At 36.2% G+C, this 24203-nt stretch overlaps 1 protein-coding gene across 5 annotated transcripts in view; it reads left to right on the top strand.

Annotated features, from left to right (window-relative positions):
* The window catches only part of PCNX1 (pecanex 1), a 96618-nt gene that overhangs the window by 54194 nt on the left and 18221 nt on the right, over positions 1–24203 (top strand). For all 5 annotated transcript variants that reach the window (XM_086613823.1, XM_086613822.1, XM_086613820.1 and 2 more), the window contains 17 exons: positions 425–457; positions 1502–1673; positions 4390–4500; positions 4990–5081; positions 6345–6454; positions 8530–8635; positions 10388–10480; positions 12072–12222; positions 14175–14316; positions 15785–15962; positions 16374–16482; positions 17115–17244; positions 18345–18403; positions 19243–19458; positions 19886–20139; positions 21176–21406; positions 22978–23078. In XM_086613823.1, the coding sequence (XP_086469949.1) occupies positions 425–457; positions 1502–1673; positions 4390–4500; positions 4990–5081; positions 6345–6454; positions 8530–8635; positions 10388–10480; positions 12072–12222; positions 14175–14316; positions 15785–15962; positions 16374–16482; positions 17115–17244; positions 18345–18403; positions 19243–19458; positions 19886–20139; positions 21176–21406; positions 22978–23078 (2288 nt within the window). The remainder of the gene's footprint in view (positions 1–424; positions 458–1501; positions 1674–4389; positions 4501–4989; positions 5082–6344; positions 6455–8529; positions 8636–10387; positions 10481–12071; positions 12223–14174; positions 14317–15784; positions 15963–16373; positions 16483–17114; positions 17245–18344; positions 18404–19242; positions 19459–19885; positions 20140–21175; positions 21407–22977; positions 23079–24203) is intronic.

The following is a 24203-nucleotide window of genomic DNA, read 5'->3' as shown; positions in this document are numbered from 1 at the left end:
TTTTAGTGGATACACCTCGGAGCATTCATATTAGGCATTCTATCTAAGCATATTTTTAATCAGAATCTTAGTTTTTATTAGTCAATTGTTAATGATATTTTTGTAATTTAAGAATGATTGTTTGTTTCCTTATCATTAGACTATTAGTTAAAATTTAATTGCATAACATATTTTGTGTTTAAAAAAGGGAAAAGTTCTAAAAATGAGTGGTTTTTTAAAAAAATGTGATTATAGACATACACTCTTTGAACAGATTTTATGGTTTACTACATTGTGCTATTTAAAGGCTGTAGAGTGGCTTCAAAATTGTAAAATCAATTGTAAATATTATTAAAAGAACTTCAGTCAAGAAAGTGTGTATGTGGGGAGGTAAACACACTTATCTGTAGATTGGGTAACTTTGCTCTTTCCATTTTGATTTCAGAGTGTTCAGCCAGATTCTTCTTCCCCTCGACATGTAAGTCATGGGCATGTGCCACTGTACTAACCCTGCAGATGTAGAACCTCGACAGAGAATTGATCTTTTTGGTTTGATCTTTTTCAGCATTTATTTAATGTGCCTTCTCATAAGGCACAAGAGACTTGTGTTGTCTTGCTGTGTGAGAAGGAAACTGATACTATTTTTTCCCTGCATACGCTTTGTATTTAGCAAATCATGTCCTCCCTGTTTTAAGCCTAGCATTTGCTGTAGAGCCATATCATGGTAGGTTTTTTGATGAATCTTTAGTATTCAAGAAATTATACTGAGAAGTATTCTTAACAGCATAGCAAATTACGACATTATGAACTGACATAGCTTTGATATTCTGTTCGGTCTTGTGGATCATTCAGTTGTGCACACAGCCTTATTTTTTCACTCTGTTAAGCTGAGTATGCAATGCTGTAGTGAACATTAACATTTGAGCATGGAAATGTTAGTGTTCCAGTGTTGCACAGTATGTTTATATTCTATTGTGCATCTGCTAGATAGCCAAGACAAAATATTTTTGTTACATCCTAAGATATGAAAAAGCATTATTGCTCTGCAGCAAGTTACTCATATTATTTTAGATCATAAGTTATATGTATTAATTAACACACAAATACAATAAATACTTTTTTTTTTCCAGCAGGAACAGTATCCAAGTAATAAATTTGAATTGCTTTTTCATCAAAATTAATATATTCTCTCTTTTTTATGAAGCCTAGTCAGAGCTTCTCTGACATTTAGTATTGCAAGAGACATACTTTAACACTTAGTGGAGAATAAGGGTAAACATCGCTTAGTCTGGCTTAATCTGTTTTGTGCTCATTATATCAAAGCCATAAAAAAAATGGCTTATATCACTGCAAGGCAACCCATTAAGGATTTTATGAACAAAGCTTAAGGATGTGTTGAGGTGACAGCACATTGAGAACGTTGATTTTGCTTCTGAAATTATCTGTAACAGAAGAGTAACAATTACTTTTTCTGCTAATAATGAAGCAAATACTATCATTTTTTTTCTTTTTTTTTAAACAGGGTCATAATCGTATCATAGCCTATAGTAGGCCTGTATATTTCTGTTTATGTTGTGGTCTTATTTGGCTGTTGGATTATGGCAGCAGAAACATATCTACAACAAGATTCAGGTTGTATGGAATGGCTTTCACCAACCCATTGCTGCTGCTGTCAGCCAGGGACTTAGTTATAGGTGAGTGGCTTTTTTTGTGGATTTGAATTGTTTGCTTCATCACAGTAGATTTTTTTTTTTTTTTGCCCCCTACTCTGCATCTTGTTATGACACTTTCATAGTCACCTTCTAAATGCAGTTCATTTCATTTCCTTTGGAAAGAATAGTTTTAAATTTGGTGGAGTTTATGGAGGTTTTTTTCCCTTTTCCCCCCCCATTTTTTTCCCTTTCCCCCCCTCCAACTTTTAGTAAGAATTACAGACTCAAGCATTTTTTGAATTAGTTTTTATTACCTGATTTTAGGAACATTGTAAATTTCATGCCTCATACTGTTTTACCCCTTTGACTTCTTGCTAGTAAATCTGTATTTAAATTTAAATGTCCAGAGGGAAAAGGTCTAAGCCTCTTATTTATGAACAGAATATTGTCCAGGCATTTCCAAAGGTGCTTTTCTACAGATTTTATGGATCTATTCATGCACTGGCATACTTCATGCTGTATCTGTGATGGAAGAAGTTAAGACAACAGATACTTTTGATTCATTCGAGATATAAAACTAGCTTCATTTCACCTTGTTCATGCTCTGTCAGTTTCAGAAGTCTCTTCTTCCTTTTCCTATCACCTTGAGTCATTGCCATAACGTATACCCATGTCCCCATAAGTTAATATGTAAATGTATATCTAGGTGGCGTGTTGTGAAAGTGACCTACTTTGAAAAAGTACTTAAGAGTCTTTGCCAGTTTTAAAATGATGTGCTGACATCTTCACCAGGCTATGTCCATTTTGGGATTATCTTTTAAAACTTACTAGTTTAAGAGTTCTGAGTGCTTTTTTTGATCCTTATGTTTTACCTCAGGTATCTTGCACCAGCTTATGTGGTCTGTATTTCTTAGCAGTTCTACCAATAAAAAACCAATTGCCAGAACAGCTCTTTTTTCTTGGGGGGGGAAAAAACCACACCAAACCAAAATAAAAACCTAACCCCTGCCCAACAGTGCAGAGTGCCTTTCCCACCCCGGCCCCCCAACTAGCACACCCTTGCCTTTGGAGCAACTCTTAATGTTGCTGAAGCACCATTTCAAAAAGCTTTGTGTGTATTGCAAAGCAAGCTGGCTGCTAGCAAACATACTTTGTTAGCACAAAGTAAAAATCTCAGCTGCCTTTTTTCCCATTTCCAGGCATAGCTAGTAGAATAACACAGGTGCAGGGCAAGGCAAACCTTGTTTAGATAACATAATTGCTGTGTCCTTACCAACAGACAAGTGAGGTCTGGTATAATTTTATTTATTTAGTGTCCCACATATTGGGCTTGATCAATTTGTCTAAATCTGCTCCACATCTATAACAATTATTTTCTATTTTCACTTAGGTGGTCCTCATTAGAGAGCTGTTCTGTTATAGACTTTAAAAAACATAAGTAATGTTGGCTTTTTGCTGAACTACTCTTTATGAATTATGTATTCCTAGATCTATTTTGTAATTTAATTTTCAGTGGACCCGAGATAGTTTAACTTACAGGCCTTCATGAAACAACTTTTTAACCTGTCAGTCAGAGAACACTATTGTTTGTCTCCTGTGTAGGCTTCCTTCAGTAATGATTTGAGATAAAGGTTGAACTGAGAATTCTGACAGATATTTTCTTCAGGTCCTGAATAGCTGGTGCTTAGTCTTGTATTTCCTAATTTGTATCAGTAAAAAGATGCAGAACTCAATGTTTTTCCCAGGCTCTGAACCTGCATGTTTTTAAACAACATTTAGTTATTTAACTTTACCGAGGAGCAAGGAAAAAAAAAAAATCAGATTCTCAGTACCTATCTCACTGTAGATATTTCTCGTGTGATATCCTTCAATATCCAACCATTCTGTGGATGTAAAGTTAGAAACTTAAAATTGAGACTTGTGATTGATTTACAGGATACTTGAAAATTCATTTCTTCTTTTGGTTGCTGAAGCTACAAGTCAATAAGGTTGTAGAAAATCTGGCCTAAACTGTCAGATTTTGTCTGCTAAGGTTATTTTCATGGTTTGATCCTTCTGTGCTTGTGAATTGTATCTGAACTACTTAACAGCTGTGTAAAAGATTGTTATTTTTGTATCTTTTTTGCCTTGATATGGAAAGTAAATGATATATACAGGTTGGGACATACTATTCTCTGTATTAAAATTAAGTGGCATTCATTTATCTTTGGGTTCTGATGTCCGGTAATTTACAGAGGTTTAATGGTTCATACAGTTACCCATTTTCATTTACAAGAAAAAGTCATTTAGAATGAGAACTTTTCAGAAGTTGTGTGGGAAAATGAGTAAAGTTGTCAGATGCTATTAGTGACAGAAAACCCAGAGGTGAAACGCTTGGCCTCTCTTACGTCAGTGTGGCTGGTGTTAGCGTGCTCCCGTAACTCGGCAGGCAGTTAGGCTGGGATAAGCCTCACTTACAGTGAGTAAAAACTTACAAATCTTCTAATCTATAAACGCTTGTGGATGATCTTTGCTAAATAAAAATGGAAAGCCTGAATTGGCCCGTGTCCTTTTCTACAGGAATTAAAACGGAAGTACAAGAAATCTGTCACTGAAGTAGAGATTGATGTCATGGATGCTTTCCTTAGAAATAGTAGCAGAAATACTTCAGTGGTGATATGTGGTGTATTTGATGCCCTAAATTTAAACTGAAGAGTACATTACCATGCTGTATTTTTCATGTTCATAACTTATTCAACTATTTTTTTTTCCTCCCTAGTGTTTACACTATGTTTCCCTATAGTATTCTTCATTGGTCTCCTGCCTCAGGTGAATACATTTATGATGTATCTCTGTGAACAGCTGGATATTCATGTCTTCGGTGGCAATGGTGAGTGTTGTTTTTTATGTCAGTGGCAAAAGCATCAGATTAGGAGCATCCATCAGATTAGTAAGTCAGTTAAAAAATTTAGTGATTACACTGTTTGTATGCCCGTCCTCTAAACATGGAATGCTAATTGCATTTTTAAAAAGGCTAAAGGTCTTCTGATTGATTACTGAGAAGTAGAATTACTGTCCTAGTAAGTTTGTCAAAAGGTATACTTGCTTCCTTGGCTGGTTTCTGTTGTGGTTGTTAAGTATTCCTATGCTAATGCTGTTGAAGAAATTAGAAGGTAAATAAAGCTATGTAAATTGCTCTTTAAAAAAAAATTATTTGTAGTGGATACAGTAGTTGCTATGGGTTGGATTTTTTATTTTCGTATCAGAGGGGTGTTGCAACTAGAGGGCTGATATCTTTATTGAACAGCTGGAAGTATTTTGTATTTTAACCTAATTACATAATGCTATTTAACTTTTCTTTCTTTTCTATGATATGCAGCTACCACAAGCCTGCTTGCAGCACTTTACAGTTTTATCTGTAGTATTGTGGCTGTAGCATTATTGTATGGACTGTGCTATGGTGCCCTGAAGGTGAGCAAAGTTTTAGACAGAGCATATGTTAATGTTTTGGGTTTTGTTCTCTGCTTCCTTGTATCTTAGATGCTTAAATATGCAGAAAGAGAATTAATAATAATAGTCTGATTTGGTAGAGTTTTATACTGGCTCAGCTGTGATGTCAATAGAGGAGATGCAATGCAGGAACAAAGCAGATATTTTGCTTTTAAAAGGTATATGATTTGTGCCTGCACTAACAGGCTATTTTTTTTGCCAAAAACGTGACATTTAGCTTCAGTTCTATTCTACATTGTTTCTTGAAAAACATCACCTAAGTGGCTTTTTCTAGCCCAGTCTTCATGTGTTGGGTTGTTAACCTCTCCAAATGGCTCTTGCGAGTATTTTTTCTAGTGCTGCAAACCAGAAATAGTCTTTTCAAATTAATCTTTATTTGAAAAGAAACCAGGAAATAGTTTGTAGTCAATAAGGTTATAGAAAATCTTCAAAGTGAAGATGTGTGCCTATCTAAAAGTTAGAGTTAGCTGTCAAAGGATGGGCGGGGGGAAATAATCCCCGAAACGGACAGCTCTTTCCTTGCTTGAAATGCCCTGTTTGAAAACAATGATGTTGATTCTGTTTGTTGGTTTCAGGTGTGTGTCACTGATCAAATGCTCTCAGTTCACAGTTAATTGTAGCATGTGTGCCTTCCAACACAGACTTGGCTTGCTTTTTTCCACTCTGTCACAGAGAGTAAAAAGTTGCTGGAGGAAATACTCCCATGATGCTATCATCTGCAGAACATAATTAGCTTTCTCTGAATTTGTACATTTGTCTCATTAGCCTTTTGTAAACACGTCTGTTCAAGATAAACAAGCTTTAGCAAAGAATCACTGTCTTTTCAGATCCAGTACAGATCATGAAAACAAAATCAAATCACTGGTTTAATCTGAATTCAGCACACTAGAAAAAAATAAACCTAAGTAAAAACATATGTAACTTCCAAAATTAAGAAGTGACTAAATGCAACTCTAAGAACCTGTGGTCTCAAGGAATGCAAGAAATTCTTCATGAGTTATGAAAACTGATGACTCTTTAATGAATTAAGATGTTAAGGGTTGTATGCTATGTTAGACATAGATAAATATAGAGAATATTTTTGTACTAAAAGTCCTGTTTCATTTTTGTGGAATTGTAGTTAATTTTTCCATTCTCTTACTATTAATATACGTGATTCTTATATGTCAGATAAGTGTTAGATACTTTGCCTCCTTTTTATTAACATCTAATTTCTGTCTCCAGGATTCTTGGGATGGGCAGCATATTCCAGTTCTCTTTTCCATATTTTGTGGTTTGTTAGTGGCAATATCGTATCATCTCAGCAGACAAAGTAGTGACCCTTCTGTACTTTTGTAAGTAACTCAGTTTGTGTTCCTTCCTCAAGGAAGAAGCAATTGCAAGGGAACGTTATAAATAACATTAGATATTAGTATTATTTGAACTGGTAGTCACCAGCATTATCAAAAACAGTATTGTGGAATCATACACACAGTTATAGTTGCGGTTTGACCTTGATGATTTAAGCCTGTGTTCTTGACGAAGTTGGGAAACACTGATAAAGAGAAAGAATGCTGATAAAAAGGAAAAGGGAGTGTGAGCGGCTGGCATTCAGCTTAGCAGTTAGAAAATGATGCTTTTTTAGGCATAGCTGATAGCAAAGCTAAAACAAGCGCGTGCACTACTGGTTGTAACCAATGATAACTAAGCAAAGGGCGTGTGGACACATCGTGGCTGGAAAAATGATCTATAAAAGCTGCTTGTAAATTGTAATAAACGTCTCTGGTATCACATCTACGGAGTCCGTGCATTAACCCACTGCACAGTATGATATTGGTTCAGTAGTTAAAAATTCTGAAATTTTGCACTTGATTCCTCCTTTAATGACAACCTTTCTTTGTGGCTTCTGGAAAATCACTTACATGTCAAAATCTAATTTATCTGCCTGCTGATGTTCTCCAAAATGATAGTCAGATGCCATCATTCTGCTGGTACGTTTGTGGTGCACAACAACCTGTACCCATTCTGTATTTAAAGAGGTTCTCAAAGCACTAGTTTAAGCTGAAGCTTACATGTGGAGTTTTTGAACTATTTCATTTAATTCATTATTATGTTCTTGTCTTGAATGTATGCTCAAAACACTTCAAATAATTTCATCTCAGATGCAAAACAGTAAGGACTTGTTTTGGTGATGAGCATTCTCTTCTAGCATGGGGAAACGTGTATTCATGTTGCTATTCTGAGTTGGAGTATTGATCTGATGATGAGAGTATTTCCGACTCTGTTAATAATTATGTTTGTAAAAAAAAATAGTTCCAGGAGGAGAAACACCTCCCACAGAGTAGCCAATAGAGTCTCAGTCACATACCTGGGTTAGGCAGAGCTTGAACTTGGATTTAAATTTAGCCATAATGCTGGATGAATTTGATAAGCAGTAGTCTGGAGTAGATAGTGAGGGGCCTCTTTTGTTAACAGGGAGATTAATGATTCGTGAGTGTGCACACAGAGGAAAATTGTAATCTTTGGGTTGACAACTAAACCTTGTCCTGTTACACTTAGTTCAGGTGACTTTATTCAGTTGGTATGAGACCCTTCTCCCTAGATACCTGTTCTTTCATTCTTTCCAAGTACTATAGCCTGGATGCTTATATTTGACCTACAGGTTCACCTATTTAGCCAGATGTGGCATAGTTAAGCATTGCAATATGTAATTGCATTTGAAGATCTAGGGCTTGTTCTGTAGTGAGCTTTCTGTCCATAAAATGAAATAATACAAATAATCTGTACCACATAGGGTGTTGTAATAAGAATCCCACGGAGGGCTTGTGAGACACCTAAGTACGGCTAGTAGTGCTGCATATGGTCTTCTAAAAGCTCAGGTATAAGTTTTTTGGGCATTAATACCGTCAAGGTCTGCTAAGAATTTAGTAGTTCAGTCTGCATGGCTAATTCTTTAATTACTCAGGGTAGCATAGATTTTTTTGTTGTTGCTGTTAAAGTCTGAATTAAACCAAGGAGTTCTTGGTTTTCTAATTGGGGTTGAGAAGTAGACTACTTCTGAACTTTGCACCAGGTTACATTTCTGTTCAGTTATTTATGAACTAAAGTTTTATTTTGTGAGTGCTAAGAACTCCACTTAAAATTCAGTATTTGTTCAGTTACTCCTGTTGGTACTGGAGAAACTGCTGTTCGAACAACATCTAGCTACTCATCTTTAATCGAGGTCATTGTGTGTAACCAGAGAACTAATTCTTTCTGAAGTTGTGATCTCATCTTTGTAAATTTGCATAGTTATGTGAAAGCACTAATATGCTAGGGTTATTTTTTTCTTGTAGTCAACTCATAATAGAACTTTTGACTTTGTTATTCTTCTAAAACCTCATAGAACAATATATGATTTTCAGTGGGTTCTTTTTTGTCTTTCTTTAAGCTCTTTAGTGCAATCAAAATTTTTTCCCAATTCTGAAGACAAAAACCCCGAAGATCCTCTGTCTGAAGTAAAAGATCCTTTACCTGAAAAGCTTAGAAATTCTGTGGTAAGCAGACTTTTTAATTGTTGGTGGTTTTTGGTTTTTTTTAATTCAATCTAAGCATTTATTTTATGTTGGCTTGTGTGGCATCAATCTGGATCTTACTTAGCTCACAACACTTGTTAATTACCGTGATGTTGATTAGGATGGATATTGGAGCATTTCCTTTAAACCTGCAGATGAACCAAGGTAGTACACTAAGAGCATAGTGCTTATATTACGATTTAAGTTGTTTAAAAGGGTGGCGTGTGGCAGAATTGAAATTCGCTAGCATGAATTCGGTGAAGTACCATTGATGATTTTCTTCTAGCTCATATTGATAATAATAAATTATATTTGCTTTTGTGCAGATTTTAGTGGGGAAAGAGTTAATGGTGGCAAAACTACATAAACTCAGTATTTCTAGTAATTGTGAGCAAGAGCTTTTGTGCACACTGTTCCAGAAGTAGAAAATAAAAATGGAAAGTGATTTTTTTTTTTGTGGATTTTTTTTTTTCTTTAAAGAGCATATGTAACCTATATCTTTTACTTTAGCACATGCTTTGGATTTTTAGTACAAATTCACTCTACGTGTTTATGAAAGTAGTAATATTTAAACATTAGATTGTTTTTCAGACAGTAGAGCAGTAAGTAAAAGACTTCAGAAGCTTAGTATGTTTAACTTGAACAAAGAAGGTTGGAAATTCATTTAACCCTGTATAGGGCTTGGCGGTAGGGGAATAACAGGTTAGATTCTCTTAGTACAGCAGGCAGAAATGTGACAAGATACAGTGTGTGGAAACTGCAAATAAATATTTAGAGCACCGAAACTGCAGTGCTTTTTAATGCTTAACAGGAGGGAGTGACCTGAGGAACTGCAAGCTCCTCTTGAGCTCTCAAACTGTGTTGTTGGTCACCAAGGGTGCAGGGGAGCTGAGGAATCATATATTTTTTCTTTCAGTGTTTTTTAAATCATGACGTACTGATTTAAAATAAAAACATTAGTTGTATCTCAAGAAGTTAAGACCTTGCAGCACTAATTTCTGTAATTATTTGGCTGATTTTTGGAGTAGTTAATCTGTTAATGATTTTCAGGCTGAAAATATTAATACTGTATTTACAGAGTGGGAAAAGGTCTAAACTTGGAGATGCTGAGTTAGAGTGGCCCTAAGTACGTATTGCCCCCTTGTGACTGAGTCTTGACATTACTGATTTGGGGTTTTTTTTTTGCCTGTTATCAACAGCTTGTCTTGATTTTTTTTTTTAGGGGTAATGGTAAATTTGGACTTGTCCTCAGGGTCATTCCAAAGCTATCCTTTACTGTTCTACAAAGGAGGGGGGAAAAGGACTAAAGAGCCTAGTTGTTCCACCTGGTTGTTGTTTCTGTGCTTAAACAGCTGTCAGCTTTCTCCTGGAGCTCCTAATTGCCCCATAATCTAAGCAATTCTTAGATCATAAATGGGAAACTTTTTTAGCCCATCCAGCTCTTTCATTGGTGCTGCAGGGGAGTCCTTATACCCCCTCACAGTCCGGAGTGAAAGAGAGAATGTATTTGGTATATTAATTTCTTCTGCCCCACTTTGGGTATGCATCTTTCCACTTGACTCATTTGAACTAATGCTCTTAGCTGTAATATTTGTTTTCAATGAAAGTAATTAACGCTAGTATAGTTTGAAAATCTTTAATCAGTTTGAGTGTTACTGCTCCTGGGCATTAAGGCTCTGAAGAGGACAACCAAAGCTGGTATTTTCTAAAATTACTTTTTGACTCTCTCCCCAGAGTGAGCGATTGCAGTCTGACCTGATTGTGTGTATAGTCATTGGTGTACTCTATTTTGCAATTCACGTCAGTACAGTATTTACAGTTTTACAGGTAAGATGTTCAATCATGTCTGCTGTTTGTCATATATATATATATACACACACACACACACTCTAATGGGATAGAACGCTTATTCTGATAGTGTACCGGGTCTCCTGACTAGTTTTAGACGGTCTTTAAATACATGGTGTGACAAGTACATAACTGAACACCTCCACATTCCAGTTTTATGTGCTTAAAAACTCTTCTTCCCCTACTCTTTCCTAGTTTCTTACATTCTGGATTTTTATTTTCATCTCTGACACAAAATGCCCTCTTTTTTTTCATCTATCTCAGTTAAATAGTGTCAGAATCGTTTTAGAGTAAGGAAAAATGAAACTTTTTAAAAATTAAGAATAAAACCTTTTTTTTTTTAAGATCGAGGGGCTGAACTTTGACTCAGCAACTGCATGCTAGCGTGGCTTTTCGTAAACTATAGTATAGGGAAGTACTCCTTTACTGGGATGGTTATTTACAGGACTTGAAAGAGCCTTTGAGTTTCAAGTTGTTTACTTGTCAGTCTAGGTAATATTACTGCTTTGGATACTTTTAATGTGTGTGTATATGACTCCTACTTGATGATGATGACATGAGACCAGATCCTGTGCCTGAATGATTTTAAGTAAAGGCATTTGCCTAAAAAGTTTCAGTTACTGAATCTCTTATTTTGGTATTCCTGTAATGGAACCATTGGTTAGCTTATGAGCAGCCTTATGGCAGGCAAATGAATGTTTCTTGCGTCTATTTTAGAAGGATTTTACCCTCCTGCTGCTGCCTATAGTTACAGTAAGAAACTAATTTTAAAAAGCATATGCATTTAGGTAGCTTCAGGTTTTCAGGTGAGGTGTACTACTTAAGCAGGTGTACTAGTTTTTTCTAAGGAATACCTCTTCTCTTATACGGCTGGGCTTCAGCATTCCTCCCAAATGTTGCTTTCTCCCACTTTTGAGAAACTCAGCTATGTGCTCTTCACCAGTTGTATAGTTCAATAGGCTTAGGCATCACAGAATCTCTGAATCAAGAGCACATAGCAAGGTAATGCAATCCTAATTTTGCTATGATATATCTAGAGAAAATTTTAGTGTATAGAAAGCATTATTATGAAATCCAGCCTTTGTACCATGTTAGCATAGTAGTATTTTGTGACTTCTGTGAAAGAGTTTGATCTTGGTGGGAGGCTGCTTATTCACTCTCTTCTCAAGAGAATACAAGATCAGTGATTTGTTTTTCCTTATGCTTATACCTTCTTTTATCAAGCAGATGGAACATGTAAATTGGGTTCAGCCTTTAGAGAAAAACAGCTTTATCTTTTATAAGATGAAATGAGTCAGAAGCAATGAACTATGAAGGAAAATTGGTGTGCTACTTGTACTTTAAAATACTTCTCAACTTAGTGAAAATTTGTTAGAAATAGGTGGTTTATTCTCTCACAGGCATTTCTTGTTTCATCTTAAAGTTGGTAGTACAGCTTCTCATGAAGAAACACATTCCCAACTTACTGTTACAGGAGCACCTGCCTAGATGCTGGAAAAGATATTATATTATTGGTGTATGATTTTGTTTATAAAATGCAAACCTTAATTTCTTCAATTCTTCTTTTTAGCCTATTTTAAGTTATGTTCTCTATGCATTGGTGGGTACGGTAGGCTTTGTGACCCATTATGTTCTGCCTCAACTCCGAAAGCAACTTCCTTGGCATTGCTTTTCTCACCCGCTGCTGAAAACCAAGGAATATTATCAGTTTGAAGTCCGAAGTAAGTATCACTTGTGATGCATTTTGAAATTGCTGTAGTTACTGACTAACTTGTTACCTCTTGATAGGCTTAATCTCTCCTCTTTATTATTCTCGCCACTGGAGTATTTAATGACATCTTATCTAGAAATGTCTTAGTTTCTCAGTTTCTCATGCTTTGATTTCATGACATTTCATGTATCTCTTAACTGATGATGACAATGTATTACATGTGATAATATTATCTCAGAGCAGTTCCATTAAAACACAGTCTTCAAAATATTGTGTGCTAATGGTTGCCTTAATAATTTTTTATAAAGGTAGAGTATGTTTCACTAGGTATTTCTTCCAGATAGTAAGTTTTAAAATGTTTTAGAGGATTAGGTGTGGTGAATGCTGTCAGAGACTTCATCTTGATATGGGTTGGATTGTTAATGGTACTGTTGACATGTTTAACAGCAGAAGGTAGTACAAGTGGCCTGCTAAAGGAAAGGCACACTAAGGGAGCAGTCTTGCTGTTTGATCTGTGTGGACATATACTTGTACCTTGTCTTAAAGTCTGCATTTCCATGAGATCTTTCCCTGGAGGCTGCAGAAAATAAGAAGTTAGTCATACTGCTGATGAGTTTTCTGGTATTAATAGATGTAGCAGTAGATTGTGAGGTCTCCATTGTTGGAATGTTTTTATTGTTAACAGCAGATTTAAGCCATTTTTAGTTAGAAATTTCCAGAAACAACTGAAGCTATTTTTGTTTTTTCTCTTCAATTAGTTTTCAAGATAAGACAGTAATGAAAGGATGACAGTAGTGGGCATTCTGCTGCTTTCGGGAGCAGACAATTATCAACACTGATTTGCAAACTTGCTACCTTTGTAGCAGCTGTGGAGTGTGGTCTTTTCACTAATGTCTAAATTGTGGACTTTTTTCAGTGATTGAGTGTAAGGATGGATAAATACGTATAGTAATTGTAACATGATTGCAAACTCAATTTGGAGGAAAAAGTGAAAAGTGTAATTGTGTGCCTTAGATTTTTGATCTGCGAAACTAGCGAAGCTACAGCTGGTGCCCTTTTGCTGATACTTGACTTCAGATTTCCATATGTAGTACTGTTTTCAGGAAAGGTGAAAGTCATATCCGGTAATGTTAAATATAAGTTTGTATCATCTCCCAGTTTGGTCCTTGTAACTTGAGAAATCATGCCATGTCAACGAATAGTTGTCCTTATGGCCTCTGTTGTAGAAAAGAAACTTCAGTTTTTGCTAAAGCTCATGTAGGCATGTGCAGACAGTCATAGCAATGAAGAGGGGTGGGCCTTTTTCTAGCCTCTTTCAAGTATACCTTTAACCCTTTATATGTTAAAGCAGCAATGTTTAACATAACAATTGACATAGGCTTTTCCAGCCTATATTTGTACTGCCTTGTAAAATAAATTTTTTCATTATCTTTATTTGCATTTAATTGAAATAGCAGTCCTGTCATGTTTTTTTGCAATTGTTATAGGAGTTTAAAAGAAGTTCTTAAGTCTCAGACATTTGTGTTGGCAGATTCCATATGCTGTTCCACATTGTGGTGGCATAAACCAGAAATCTTTCGGTTCAAATATGGTTGGAAAACATCCTTTTGTATGAAATAAAATGTGTAATGTCTAACAGCTTCGTCAGTATCAATGTTGAAATTATTGAAGAGGTGGCAACCCAGCTTGTTTCCTGCCATGTGCAGGAAGCAGGTAGCTTTCAAACGGTTACATTGTAATGCATTTTGTAGATGTGTAACTGCAACAATGCTACTGGGGCTACCAACAGTAGCTTAGAAGAGGCTTCTCTTTATATCAGTCAGATAAAACTGTCGAAGTCAAGTGTGAGAATACAGTTGGTGTTTGACTCCACAAGTTACTTGGATCAAGAATCTTTATTCTGTTATCTGAGTTTGATTTGACATTGCAATCTGATTTCTTCTTTTTAATCTGTCTTGATAGATGCTGCACATGTTATGTGGTTTGAGAAGCTTCACATTTGGCTCCTTTTTGTAGAGAAGAATGTTATCTATCCACTGATAGTCCTCAATGAGCTTAGCAGCAGCGCTAAGAATATTGCTAGTCCAAAGAAACTGGATACTGAGTAAGTAGAAAAGGCTATCAAGTAATCTGAGTATGTCTACCGTAGTAAATGGAAATTTAGTGAGTTCTGGCCTTGATGGGAAGACAGTTAATCCTATTACCTTCAAATTAAGACAAGGAATAAATAAAAGTTTTTCTGTATTTGAAAGCTCTTATAGAACCAAGTCACCTTGCTGACTTAAACTGAATGGAGTATTACAGTGTTAAACTAGGAAGCCACACAAAGATAAATCATTCCATTCATAGCATATAAGATAATGATTGCAGATTGCAGGATTATCTAGTAGCGTGATATTGGAATTTCCTTGTTCAGAGTCTATAATGTGATTGTCCAGACTGCAAGTTGAAGATAATGACAGTATGTTCTGGTATTTTGTCAGGTGTAAACTTAAGACTTGTATTGTGTTCCCTGAGTTGATGTGCCAGCCTGCAGCCCCTCTACAACTTTCTGCCCTCATAAAGGAATTCCCTAGGCCACCCAGCCCCTAAGTATAATCTCTATCCAGATGGAATTGCACACTGCCTCTTAAATTGGGCCTTAGTTACAATCCCTCAAGCAGTGTGTCTGACTGTCTTAGCAAATGAGAGTTCAATAATAGACCCTGTGTTTTTTCACCTCCAAGAACAGTGAGACAAGGTGGCTTTTTTGGATTTGAAGTTCTATTGATTTAGAACAGAAGTGTTTAGAGAAAATAAATCTTGAAACAAAATGGAATATGTATTTGGGGGAGGGTGTGTTGGGAATATTTTTTTTTTTTTTTTTAATAGAGGTGGTTTGTTGTCTTTGTAAAGTTGAATAAATCCTTGGATCTAGTAAGTTCTTGCTTTGGGTTCATTACTCTTGACACTACAAGACCTGTCAGAGGAATATTGCCATTATGTTACTTTAACATTGTTTTTGTAACTCTTTGATCTGTCAGTAGCTATCGCTGAAAAAGGATATTGCTGTAAGTTTATCATTGTTAGAATTCTCACAATATAAGCTAGAGCAGTATAGTCATTCAGGAAATAATGATAATCCAGTGTTTATTAACATCCTCTTGCTGATTAATCTAGAGCACTTCTAGTATTTTTGCATCTCAAAATTCATAACCTAAATTAAAGACCAGGTTTCTTGTTCAGAGTACAAGGATATTTCACCTCTGAGGTTTTGATTTTGGTTTTTTGTTGGTTGTTTTTTTTTTTTTTTAGCAAGACTCTTAATGCTAGTCTTTGAACATTGGTTGGCTTGAGAATACTGATAGAATAACTTGGATAGTAACCTTTAAAAAAAAAAAAGCTGAAGTGGTCTTTAAAAAAAAATAAATCAACAAGTCAAACCTCCCACCTCCCCTAAACTCTAAAAGCAGAGCCAAATCTAAACCTTGAGTTGAAGAGATGGTCATTGCATGATAGCATTGATTTAGGTGGTCTTTAAACCCCTTTTGGACAGCAGATAAGTAACTGTTTTGTGTGAATTTCTTACACAGGTTGGGTGCTTTAATGATCACAATAGCTGGCTTGAAGTTACTGCGTTCATCATTTAGTAGCCCAACGTGCCAGTATGTGACTGTTATTTTCACAGTGCTCTTCTTTACTTTTGATTACAAAAGTTTTACTGAGACCATGCTGCTAGATCTCTTCTTCATGTCCATACTCTTCAGCAAGGTAACTTTAACCCTCTATTTCTAGTGTTTCAGGTCATCCAGAAGGGGAAACAGCTAGTCATAACTGATAAGTAATCTTCCAGATCATTAGTCCTATTGGTGCTGTAATCAATATGCTGTAAGATGGCGAAGGCTTTTCCTTCCCAAAGCACTTAGGTTTGCCTGAGAAAGCATATGTAACTTTCTAAACATCTCTTGAGTTTATGTTAGTAGAACAATAAAGTGCATATTATGTTACTTGCGTCATTATTACATCCTTCTTGTAAGTCTCAAGGCTTCTGGTAGACCAGTAAGAATTCTAGGGTGACCAGTAAATTCCTTATGATATTTGCGTACTGCAAATGTTGTTTTTTAGCTAAATCACTAAATTTTTCTTATTTTTTTCCTTCTTTTTTTTTTTTTTTTCTTGTAGCTTTGGGAACTCTTTTATAAATTGAGATTTGTATATACCTACATTGCTCCTTGGCAGATCACATGGGGATCTGCCTTCCATGCTTTTGCCCAGCCCTTTGCTGTGCCACGTATCCTTTGAAAATGCAGACTTTTTCCCGAAGTCGTGTATTTGTAACTTCTGAGGCTTACATTATAATGGATTATGTATTATGGGCTAAATCTGCTGAATGAACAGGTTTGCGTACTGAGTATTTATGAAAAACTGTGCAGACTTTCTGCTGTGCTACAGTGCTCTGAATTATACAGTAGCAGGTAGAGTAGGAATAGAATTCTGACATAAAAGAAACATGGAGCAGGAGTTACTTCATTCTGAAAATGACACAGCTTTTCTTCTGATGGTTATTCCCCTTTTTTCGAGAGTCACTAACTATGCTTTTAGTTCTTGAATTTTGCATTTTAAGCTTCTGTAGACTGGTTTGGATGGAGTGTTGAGTTAGTATTATCCGTAGAATTTTGAGAAAGAGAATGACCACCATATCTAGTGCCAAATTGTCACCTATTTCTATTTTTAAAAACAAAAATAATCCCCTTATTGATGGAAATTCTGTAAAGATACTTTGCTGCATAAAAATTCTTAGAGATCTTGTTTTGCTCTTAATTGGTGTTGTTGTCTATTTCAGGTACTATCACAGAAGCTTGAGAGGGCGGGGGGGGGAATAGTAGTTGTTGCTTTGCTTTCCTTAATTCTGTTGTCCTGTAGATTCTGCAATGTTGTTTGTCCAAGCAGCTGTGTCAGCTTTCTTCTCTACTCCACTGAATCCTTTTCTGGGAAGTGCAATATTCATCACTTCATATGCCAGGCCTGTCAAATTCTGGGAAAGAGACTACAAGTAGGTGAAATAAGACCTTTAAAGTTTGTGTCCTTTGTTTTTTAATAATGTAACTATGGCTTAATGTGTTGGTTTGATTTTTTTATTGTTTGTTTGGTTGTTTTTTTCCCCCTCCAAGTGCAACTATTTTTTTTTCCCTGGAAAAAACAGTTTATAGCACTAAAAGTTTTCAATGAACTTGTTTCTGAAATGCTGTAGCAGCTGGTTTTTATACCAGCAACATTTGCTTTAGCTTCTTAAGTAATTTCTACTTGGAGGCATGCCATCCTTGTAATTTTATTAAATACAAAGATTATAGTATTGTGAAGTGCAGTTTTAATCAGAAAGTGAATTTATGCACAAAAAGATTTCGGGGGGCAGTTCATACCGATATTTGACCTGTGCGTGTTACGGCTCATTTCACAGCTAAAACTGGCAAACTTCAATATAAAAATCTTTAAAGTAAATCTTTTTTGATGAAGGTGGAATCAGTAGTAAAAGGCTCTTCATGTCAGATTATACCTTCCTGTGTTTAATTTATCTGAAGTCTGACACTGCTGGTGGAGTATCAGACCAGTGAAATGTTAGATAAACAACATAGGGCAAGGTGAACAGATAGTTCTGGTACTTACGATTAATTAATTTTTCATTTCACTACTTAATTGCTTTTTTTCTTCTAACACTAGATCAGTTTAAATACAGTGTTCTAAATCTTAAGTTAAAGATTTAACTTCAGCCAAAAGATTACTGAAAGGGCAGTTTCAGAAAGTGAAGTCTACTGGAACGTTAGCTGTGCCGATTTAATTGTTTTAAGTTTGTCACGTCTGAAGCTTTGATACCTATCGAAGAAAATATATATGCTTATCTAAAGCTAAAGATTATTCTATGGCTGTCTACTGTGGACAGACTTTGTTGGATATTGGATCATAATGCTATTACAGGCAGAAAATAGTTTTACATATGAGAAGAACAGCAAATTTAAATATAAAATTATTTTAAAATAAGTTTTTAAACTATGTCAGTGGGAAAATTTTTTAACAATTTTATTGTTAGTTTCTTTCCGAAGATATTCTTAAACTAGTAAATTTACTGTTAAGTATGCTTTATTTTATTATTTTCAGCACAAAGCGTGTGGATCATTCAAATACAAGACTGGCTTCACAGCTTGATCGAAATCCAGGTAGCTTTCCTAGTCTGATTTTGGTGGGTTTGGGGGGCTTTGTGGTGTGCTTTTTGGTTCGTTTGGGTGGATTGGTTTGTTTTGGGTTTTGTTTGTTGGTTTTTTTTTTTTTTTGAGAGGTGGTGGTTTTTTTTGTGTGTGTGTGGTGGTTTTGAGTGTTTTTTTGTGGTGGGTTTGTGTTTGGTTTTGGATTTATTTCTTTTTAGTGGGTGGTTGTTTTTTGGTTTTGGTGGGGTTTTGGATAGTGGTGGTTTTTTTTGGATAGTGGTGGTGGTTTTTTCAAGTGTAAATGGCGCTTATATGATTTTTGTAGGATTTGTGATTGATTTGCCCTCTGATCTCCAACCCTGCCCAACCTTTCTCTTTTGTCTGCTGTTATTTTTGTCCTCCATCATCTCTCTTGCTTTATTCTTTAGACTCCTATAAGTTTTTATAGTTTCTCTTTACCTTTATATGTGTCTGCTTTACTTCTTTATTTATAATCATGGTACGCATTAAGTTGTTGTGCTTTTTATTCTTCCTAAGTAATTCAATTCGACAAAAAAAGTCAAACGTTATTTTAAGGTGTCTCAATGTCATGGCAGTGAGGCCAGTACAACAGTCATTACTGAGATACTTCTGTGCTCATTTGCAAAAGACTTGTTCAAAAATACTAAATGTCACCTAGCATTTATTTGGAGTGGTTGTCCCTTAAAAAAAGGTTTGGGGGGGACTGGAGAATGACCTTGAAACAACGTTGCTAAGAAAAATGTAGGATTCAGTGTGAAGGGATAATTGACATTGAAGCTTGATGTTTTTCTGCAGATTCAAGTAATAACCCAAATCCAATCTTCCTGCAGGTTCAGATGATAACAACCTGAATTCAATCTTCTATGAACATTTAACCCGTTCCCTTCAGCACAGCCTATGTGGAGATTTGTTGTTGGGTCGATGGGGAAACTATAGTACTGGGGACTGCTTCATCCTAGCCTCTGACTACCTCAATGCACTAGTACACCTTATAGAGATAGGAAATGGCTTGGTCACCTTCCAGCTGAGGGGGCTTGAATTCAGAGGTGAGTGTGTTATGCTTCCTTACCTGTCTGTACTTAAAAAGTGTATTTCTGCTTTGGAAACTTTTAATTATTTTCAGTTCCATTCTGTAAAATAATTGCTTTGAAAATGAGCTGCAGGGCCTCTTTATGCCCTGTCACTTGTGAGGGAAAACTAGCTTGCTGTAGCAGAGTTGGTGCCAAGTCTCTCTTTCTGTTTTAGGGCAACATGGCTACCATAATTGATTCTTAGAGATGCCTAACTAAAATGTGATCTTAGAGTCAGAAATTAAGCTGAATCTTTTGTGTTCATTGGCAGATAGTTTACTTGGTGTTACAGAAATGTAATTGGAGATTCGTTGGATTCTAAACACTTTTAAACACAAGTCAACATTAAAGCAATCATATAAAGTGTTCAACTGTTTCTTTGTTTTTCCTGTTTTCTCCTAAGGAACTTATTGCCAGCAACGAGAAGTAGAGGCCATCACTGAAGGTGTAGAGGAAGATGAAGGTTTTTGTTGCTGTGAACCAGGCCACCTTCCTCACATGCTTTCCTTTAATGCTGCCTTTGGGCAACGTTGGCTGGCTTGGGAAGTGCTTGTGACAAAGTATGTTCTGGAGGGTTATAGCATCACTGACAACAGTGCGGCTTCCATGCTTCAAGTCTTTGATCTCCGGAAAATTCTCACCACTTACTATGTGAAGGTATGATTCAGATCAGAACAACCCTTGGGAGGAGGTAGGCTGGATTACATCTGGGAGCTGCTTCATGTCTTGAATGTCTATTGTCTTTTATATGATGATCATAGAATGTGATACAAATTATAGATGGATGAAAACCTTCATCAAAGGAGGACAGTTTGCTGTACTGATGACTACTTAATACTCTGGTGCATGAGCAGGACAATGACGCTGTAGTCTGGAACGAGGAGAGGACACTTTCTAGCTGAAGCTGGAGTAGAAACTTGAAAACTGTTAACCAGTGTAATAGCTGTGTTGTAAATGAAAGGTTAAATAACTAGTGTGTTTCTCTTGGAGAAACTTAAGCTGCTTTGAAAGCTCCCCAAACCCATCTTTGTTCTGGTTTTGGTGTGTGGGTTTTTCCTTTTTTTTTTTAAAAAAAAACCACAACAACAAAACAAACAAAAAAAGCCCACAAAAACAACCAACCACAAAAAAAGCCCCGAAAAGCCCTGCCCTGCAGTTGTAAGAGGACTCTAGGTTTCAGATCCCTTCAGATAATCAGTTTACGGATCGAGTTCTTAAGCTACTCTCTGAATCAGAGAGCTGAAAAATTTCATGCTGAAATACTTCCAAGATATTCACACACACAAGTTGTGTTCCTCTCCTGCCCCAAACACAAGGGTGTTAAACTGTCATGTCTTTTATTTAGCATTCAACTTCTTTTAGAAATTTATTATCTAAGCCTCCATGTTAACTAGATAAAAATTCCTATGTATTTATTTGTTTTTCGGCAAGTTTACAGTGAGTCGTGTCCCATCCTTTTTTCCTTTCCTTATTCCTTCCGTGCATGCTTCAGAAGTCTTGAGAGTCTTTGAAAAATATGCCTGTATGCAAACCTATGTTGTGTTTTCTGTGTAAATTTGTTGTATCTGTGGCCTAAATAAATGCTACTGGGTATCAGTTTGCTCATTACCAGGAAAATAATGCAAATGAGTTGAAATGATTGCGATTGCTGACCTTTTTTTATTGACTAATCTTTTAACTGCTACTGTTTCAGGGAATCATCTATTATGTCACAACATCCCCCAAGCTAGAGGAATGGTTAGCTAATGAGACAATGCAGGAAGGACTGCGGTTGTGCACAGACCGCAATTATGTTGATGTAGACCCAACATTTAACCCCAATATTGATGAGGATTATGACCACCGTCTAGCAGGGATCTCAAGAGAGAGTTTCTGTATGATATATTTGAACTGGATAGAGTATTGCTGCTCTCGAAGAGAAAAGGTAAGTATGAACATGTGAGGAAAGCCATTCACTAATCTAGGATGGTGTCATTTTTTTACCCTGTTGGTTTAATACTGATTTTTAAAATAAAAATTTATAATTTAAACACTAATTTATAGTTTACTGGGTTTGATCCTTGTGCTCTTGAGATGTGGATTTAAATAAATTCTGTAAGCAGTGCATGATTTAATCTGTTCACTAATGAGCTTTCTTTTACCAGCTCAAATGAATCAGTTGAATTTTAATCAGACATTTATCTACGTACAAAAGGTTGTGTTTATAGAATTGATGTTTTGTGCTTAGATGTCAGTGTTTACAAATCAACTCAAACACAACAAAAAAAACAGCCCAAAACAAAACAAACCCCCCAAAAAAACCCAAATATCTGTTGCCAGCTTGTAACACTGACTACTTTCTAATGGCCATACTGTGCTATTCTTTTGGACCACTGGAATTGTTGGCTTGTGAAAATGATTACCCCATATTCAACCCTTTTCCTGTATCCAAATCTTTCCACCTTTTAAATAGAAATGTTAGTATGTTTGTAAAGGAATGCCTTGACTTCTGTTTACAAAAAAAACTCTATATGGTCTATTCAAAGTAGTGTTGCCTTTGTAAATAAGCAGAAATTAATTGAAATTAGAGAGACAGGAATATAATTGGAATTTGTGTTTAATGAAGGATCTGAGACTTCAGTTTTACTTTAGAGGTAAAAGATTGATTAGAAGCCCATTTTGAAAGTGTTCTGCAGCCAGATGACAACAGCCGAAGAAAATTGTTTCCCTCCAAGTCATGATCTTGTGAAATATTTTGTGTAGGTATTGAAAATCAGGTTTAATCACTTAAATGAATGATGCTGTTATCTAGGGCATTATATACCCTGTACAGCTACTTCTGGCTTTGAGCTGAGAATGAGTTTCCCCCGAACAAAGCTGTAGTGCAGGAAAGTTTTTGCTTAACTCAGAATTATGTACTCCTAACCAGTAAGTGAGAATCCACTGTATTCACTAAAAATATTTTTGGTTTAACTCCATAATTTTGCTAATCAACAGTTTGCACACAGGACACACAGTATCCATGAGGAATATTGCATACATCTGTTCAGCTTAACAATTTGTATTATTTCAAACATAGTATGTGTGTGTCTGCTTTTACAAGTATTCTGCGTAGAATCATAGAATGATTTGGGTTGGAAGGGACCTCAAAGATCATCTAGTTCCAACCCCCCTGCCATGGGCAGGGAAACCCTCCACTACACCAGATTGCCCAAAGCCTCATCCAACCTGGCCTTGAACACTTCGGGGATGGGGCACCCACAACTTCTCTGGGCAACCTGTTCCAGTGCCCCACCACCCTCAGAGTGAAAAATTTCTTCCTTATATCTAAAGATACTTGCAAAACTTTTAAAAAATAATTCCTGTTGGAAGTCTGAGCAAGAGTAACTGGTGTGGTAGGTACATAGCACGCTTGAGTATGTGCTTTGGGTCTTTTTTACTCCTGGCAGAAGGTTTTTTTTCTGTGGCGATTTCTTTACTCCTTTCACCTGACTATCTTTCTTTTGTTACTGCAAGCCACTGGATTCAAGTAAAGACTCACCCCTAGTGACATTGTGTTATGGACTGTGTGTTCTGGGACGGAGAGCGTTGGGAACAGCTTCACATCATATGTCTAGGTAATAAAATACTAAAATATTGTTGCTGCAAGTTTTTCTTCCTCAAAATCCCTCTGGGTTCCTAGGTTAGGTATTAAATGAGTATGTCTTCATAAAAGAAATATGGGTATTTTAATGTCGTCTTTCCTTAAACTGTACCTGTCTATGTTGTAACAGCCAGTGAAACATAACCAAAGACCAGCAAATGAGGGCGTACTTGAACTTGAGCTTTTTGTTCTATTGAACTAATGCAAGGTGAGAATTCTCTGGTGTGCGTAAAGACCAGTTACAACTGATGAAAAACCAAGAACTGGTTGAGTTCTAGAAGTAAGCTCCATTTCCTGCTCCAAGTATGTACCCTATATGGAAATAGGGAGAAGAAGAGGACAGCTTCTTAAAATAAAGAGCACACATGTTTTGATGGAAGTTAGATCAAACTGTTACGATAAGTTTCATAGTTTAGTTGCCTCTGTCGCAAACAGTTGTGTTTTGTACAAATCTCATTCAGCTCAACTCTGTCATCATGTGGCATCTTCTTTCTTGCAGACTGACAGCCTCAACTTGTTTTAGAAAGCCCATGTGAAATATAGTTGTATGTTTCAGGAAATCACAAGGGGATGGTTTAAAAAGAAAATAAAAAGCAGCATAGTCAGATGTGGAAACTATTAGTCAGCTGGGTGCCGACTGTAAAACCTGTTCTACTTTGCTTTTAGGGAAACTGTTGACTATTTCCTCTAAGAACCAGCCAATTGCCCCTGAAGGTCTTGTAGATACGCAGTTGCAAGCATGATCAAAGCATATTTGATTTTTCACTCTTAAGTTAGCTTAGTAAAAGAGAACAGTGCCTTTAAGCATGAGGAAGTTGTCAAGACTTTTATTCTGTACTAAAGCATGCGCAACTGAAGCTGTGTATCCTGCTTAACTGGTCCATTGCGGTGTTATGTTCTCTGAAAAGTTTTCTCTTTAAAAATCTTCATAATCCAGTCAGGCATTCCTCAAAGTGTTCCTTTTTACTTTAATGTGTGTAAATAGTCTGCTGCATGTATGGTGAATTCATTACCTGTTCAGTGCACATAGACATCTAGTGTCCAAGCTTTGTTTACACACATGTTCTTATTCCTGTGTTCTCTTTTCCCTGTCTTATCC

The sequence above is a fragment of the Tauraco erythrolophus genome, chromosome 6 (genome assembly GCF_009769465.1).
Source record: "Tauraco erythrolophus isolate bTauEry1 chromosome 6, bTauEry1.pri, whole genome shotgun sequence".
In the NCBI taxonomy this organism is placed as follows: Eukaryota; Metazoa; Chordata; class Aves; order Musophagiformes; family Musophagidae; genus Tauraco; species Tauraco erythrolophus.
The sequence above is the reverse complement of the archived record's forward strand: the minus strand, read 5'-3'. Positions and strand labels throughout refer to the sequence as shown.